Source organism: Vigna radiata, chromosome 9 (genome assembly GCF_000741045.1).
Source record: "Vigna radiata var. radiata cultivar VC1973A chromosome 9, Vradiata_ver6, whole genome shotgun sequence".
NCBI lineage: Eukaryota > Viridiplantae > Streptophyta > Magnoliopsida > Fabales > Fabaceae > Vigna > Vigna radiata.
The window spans coordinates 17,250,931-17,256,449 of record NC_028359.1 but is presented as its reverse complement, the minus strand read 5'-3'; the positions used below and the strand labels follow the sequence as shown (position 1 = coordinate 17,256,449).

General features: G+C 31.7%; 1 protein-coding gene across 1 annotated transcript; it reads right to left on the bottom strand.

The window, feature by feature from the left end:
- Window positions 1–2,642: 2,642 nt before the first annotated feature.
- LOC106773453 (pentatricopeptide repeat-containing protein At1g12300, mitochondrial-like) lies at window positions 2,643–4,392 on the bottom strand. The gene is given in 2 exon segments (XM_014660147.2): window positions 2,643–3,167; window positions 3,169–4,392. Coding segments are annotated over 2 exon segments (1,620 nt in total). The 5' UTR covers window positions 4,310–4,392; the 3' UTR covers window positions 2,643–2,688.
- Window positions 4,393–5,519: the final 1,127 nt, after the last annotated feature.

The window sequence follows — 5,519 nt, the reverse complement described above, 5'->3', positions numbered from 1 at the left end:
TGAATGTGTAGAAAATATTTAAAGTCACTTTTCATGAGCATATTTAAAGTTGATTTATTTAAATAACTCTTCAAAGTCTCGTGATTTCACTAAATATTTAACTACGTAATTTCAATTTAACTTTTTAATGGAATCTTATTGTTTTAAAAAAATAAATAAGTATTTATTTTTCAATTTCCACTTCTGTTATATCAACTTAGTTTTTTGGGTAAACTATGAAATTTTGCTTGAAAATGATATGAATTTAAGAATAAACTAGAACTTATAGAAAAGTTTTAAAAGTAATTCAATAATTTAATCCAACAAAACTATGCTCTCGTTAAAACAATTCAATCAATATGTCATATATATATATATATATATATATATGTATATATATATATATATGTATATATATATACAGACACACACACAAAACTCAAACATGTTTTTTTTTTAAAACTCAGAAAAATCATGTCTCTCAGATTTGTATTGAATTTTTTTTGGTGAAAGTAGTGTTTCGAAATTTTGAAGTTTGTGATGAGACACAACTTCGTTCTTAAGAAGTATTCTAACTGTTACTGTCTTTTATGTCTTTCCAACGGGAAAGAATTCTGTCCAATGGTTTCTGTTCATCTATAAGAGCTTTTTTTATAACTTCATTTTGTCCCTTCTGTTCGAGGATAATAACATAATATTATTAATTTACTTGTTAAATAGCCCTCAAAATTCAGATTTTAACATCACTTTAGTCGTAGCATAAAAGGATACCACAGATTTTTCTTTAACACTTTCTTGCTTTGCTTTACCATGTTTAGAAAATTGTTGATGTTTTTTTACGCAATTCATTTGTAGTTATTTTATTTTAATTAAAGACAATTATGTTAAATGTTTGATGGTAGATGTTTTCACATTCTTTTTTTCTCAGGTATATTTTCGTAGAGAATGATAAGTGTTTGATTCATACTAACGGTTTCGTGATGTTAAGTTGTAGAATAATGAATTATCTGAAATCCAAAATGATGACATGTTCTTTGTTTTTTGTGATTTTTTGTTTGAATAAAAGGAAAGTTTCCTACTTCACTTTGCTTTGTGCCTACCGACTTTATATTTCTTGGATCAAGTTTCTCTTTCCTTGTATATTCCTTTCATTCTTATCCCAAATTAGCCTTAAATTATTGCCGCACTCAACAAGATGAAAATAGAGGATATGCAAATGTAGACTTTCCATACAAATTTTTACTCCCTCTCTGTCTCTCGATTTAGTTGTGAAGTGCATATACTGCAATTGAAACAAAATTGAATATAATTAAGAGTACATAATATTAGAACCAACCGTCTTGATTCCTAGTGTACTGTTACAGCCTTTGTTTCCTTGCAAAGAAAATGTTGTAGTTTTCTGGGCAGAAAACAGCCCTCTGCTTTGTTGGTGAAATTTTCTCTTAATTTTGGCATATAAGGAGTGTCTTAGTTTATCAATTTATTTCAATATTCTGAATTTCGCTTCTTATTTTTGTAATGCAACATGGGGAAATCAAGAGAATTCATGATTCTCTTGATTTAATTGGCAGCCACACCCAACATGTAGCTCAAACTGCTAGATATCTGGAAGGCCACATAGATAGATTCTGTGTTGATTCATTCACAGAATGTTTATGAGCAAACTACAAAAATTGCACTATCACAATCACAGTTACAAGAAGGTCAAGAGGATATGAAGAGAAGTTTGGAGGATGGTGTAACAATGCTCAAAGAATCTTATAATTATTTGGGAAAAGAAATTGGAAAGTTAAGGGATGAAGCCATTGAGATAGAGAATGAGGTAATTAAAGTTGGAGATGTCATGTCATCAAGGATGAACACTCTGCAAAGCAAAGCTGAAGATATTGGGAATATGGCTGGGCTTTCCTTAGATAAGCAACACCAACTTTTAGATGGACAATCCACAGCACTTGAGTCCCTAAATTCATTGATTCAGTTTCAATCCAAAGCACTAGAAGAGATCAGGTAGACAAGTTAACTCATAAATTTGTATACATACATGGATTATTTAAGGAAAAAGTTGAGCTTCCTCGTGTGTTGCAGGAAAACCCTACAGTATTTTGCTGAATATGGCATAGACAGCAGGAAGAGCAATTAATCCAGTGAGAATAAGATTTAGACATTTGAGATTCTGCTATTGGAAGAATTCAGAAAGACTTAAAAGTTCTTCAGGCATAGACATATCATGAAGATGATTATTGCCAAGGTTAAGATCCCTAAGCTTCTTAAGTCTGCTTATTCTTTGGGAATGGTTCCCTGATGTGCAACACTGAAGGCCCTAAAGAAAGATCATATTTGGTCTCTGACGAACATGAATGGGGAATATCAAACAGTTGGAAATAAAAAAATCATCAAGATTTTAGACATAGGGAGGGAGGTCAAAGTTTTAGTCTTAAAAGACAATAAAATCACTGATTTCAACCTTTGTACTAATCAGTTAAGCAAATTCTACAAATAAAACGTAATGTCAAAGGAAACACAAGTTTGGTAGCAATCAAAATGCAGAGTAGAAAATAAAAATGTATCAACCCTTAACCAGGAAAACATCAGCAACAGAGGTTACAACCTAAACCAACATATCTAATACAAAGTTTACAAACTATTCATGCACATTCTATGACAAACACATAAATGTAACTTGTTATTCAAATATAGTGTTACCTTTCATCATTTCAACAAGTCTCTAGAGATCATTTCGTGCAAAAATTTCTCTGCCTTTTCAGTCTCATCCTTCTTAAAGAGAGCAGAGATGATTATTTCAAAAGTTCTAACATTAGATAAACAACCACGGTCTTCCATTTTGAACCACAAGGTCAATGCCTCATCAAGCAAACCTTTCTTACAAAGACCATTGATCATAACATTATAAGTAGGGATGTCAGGACTGTGACCTTTATTCAATAGATCTTGAAAAATCTCTTGTGCAGTTTTAAGTCTCCCCTCTCTACACATGCCATCAATAAGTATTGTTGCAGTGTACATGTCGGGTTGAACTCCATTTTCTCTCATTTTCCTTGATAATTCAATTGCCTTGTCTAGATGATGATTTTTACATAAACCATGAATCAAGGAACTATAAGTGATTATGTTTGCTGGTTGATTTCTATCATGCATCTCATGAAAAAGATCCCAAGCATGAGAGATTCCATAAACCATCAATAAGAATGCTGTAAGTCACTCCATCAGGAATGATATTAGTGTTGTGCATTTCCTGAAAGAGATTTATGGCCTCATCCACCCTTTCATTCCTTATGAGTCCATTTATCATGATATTGTAGGTCCTAACATTAGGACTCACTCCCATGTGGGTCATTGCACTGAATACTTGTTTTGCATTCTTCACTTTATTAACTACGTTATACCCATCCATTAGAGTATTAAAGCTAACAACATCAGGTTTCACATAAGCTTTCACCATCACACCTAACACATTCTTGGCTTCTCTTAGCTTTTTTTCCTTACCTAATGCATCAATCATTATATTATAGGTATAAACATTTGGGCGGATGCTATTTGATAGCATTTCATTTAGGAAACCAAATGCTATCTCTACTTGTCCCACCAAGCAAAAGCCATAAATTAGTGTACTATAAGTAATAACATTAGGAGAAATTTCCTTAATAACCATCTCACAATACAAATCATAAGCATCTTGTGGACGTTTCTCTTTTAACAGGGAGTCAATAACTATGGTGTACATTACCGTTGATCGACTTGGAATTGTTCTGAGCAATTCGATCGCGGCTTCAGTTTCTCCTATTTTGGTCAATCCATTGATTAGAGTTCCATAAGTTTGTTGGTCGAGCCGAAATCCTAGTGCTATTACTTTGTCGTGAAGGTTGAGGGCTTCCTTGACCTCACCCTTGTCACAGAGACCTCTCATGAGGGTATTTAAGGTTATGACATCTGGATGATAACCCCGTTTGAGAATCTTGGAAAATACAGAAAAAGCGAAAGCCAATTTGTCCAAGTGACAGAAACAATTGATGAGAAGGTTGAGATTAGCAAGGTCATTGTGAATTCCCTTGAGCTCCATTTGCTCAATGAGAGAAATAGCAGTAGGGTACCGCTTCAACCTCACAAGAAATCCCAAAATCTTTCCAAATTCGAAGATGGAAGGAACATGACGCTGATGAAGCAAGCGATTGAATTGTGAGACGGCTTCGTCGTGTAAGGAAGTTTGAGAGTGAAAGTGAGAGCAAAAGAGGGAATTGTGCATTGGAAGAAAAGAAGGAAACTTGGCAATGAAAGGAAGAAGAGAAACCCTGACACTTCTTGAAAGCGACATCTTTGCTGCAAACAATAGTATGGAATTCTTCAAATTTACGTTTTCTTCCAATTTAAAAAGCTTAACACAGCTTTAAATCTTTTGTTTGGACAAGATAATTAAATCTAATGAATTTTAATTTTGTTTTAATTCTTTATATGGATAAAAGGTTTTTTTTTACCACTAAATTCTAAAAGTTAATTAAATTTGAAATAATTATTATTAACAAAAATTGTTTGTTAATACGAAACTGGATATGTTTCATTTATGATAATAAATAAAATAAAAATAATTAGTAGTATAAAATCGTGTGCACATCACATCTATCTTGTTTGAGATATAAAAGTATAAATAAATTAGATCCTATAACCAAATTTGTTGATGTTACCATATATCTTTCTAATATGACCGTATTTTGTTATCTAGTGTGCTTGGTTAAGTGTACGCAAAATTGATTCTAAATAGAATTGATTTTGAAGTTATGTGTGTGATTTATGTTTGAGTGTTCTTATTTAAATGACCAAGTTGTCAATTTAATTGTATAAAACTTCTGATCTAACGTAAAAGTTACTTGAAGTTGTTTTAATATACCAAAATCAGTGAATTTTGAAGCTTAGCTGAGTAACAACACTAAAAAAGTAACAGAACTTGGACTTATGGATGGTGGGGTGGTCTTGTTCTAGTATTTATTGACTAATATATGTGGTTACATTATGATTGATGTTTTGTTGGATATCAGGTTTTTGGAATGGACAATAAGTACTGGTTCATTCCTTCATATTTAGATGAGGATATTCCAAAGATGCCAGCTTTACAAGCTCTTGACTATCCTTCAAAACCTGACTTTGATTCCCGTTAGTTTTAATAATGAAATGTTAAAACAATGTTCTGGTTGGTGAGATAAGAAATTTTTGAGTGGAGGAAGTAACTATCTGAGACTATTGTTCAGTAGCAGGAACAAAACACTTAAGTATAGGTTAAGTGTTTAAATATATGTTATTAATTGATGAATGAAACTAAATCTTAACAAAATTTAAGTATTTGTAGTAAGAACAGAGATCTATAGTTTGGTTTTCTTTTGTAAAATAGCTGTTATTTTATTCTGACTTGGGTTTGATTTTAAAATTATAGAAAATTAATATTTTAATTAAATGATACTTTTGTTTTAGTGCGAACAATTCACATTTTGTATACATCTTTAATTATTGATAATTTTATTTAAAGTTATTCA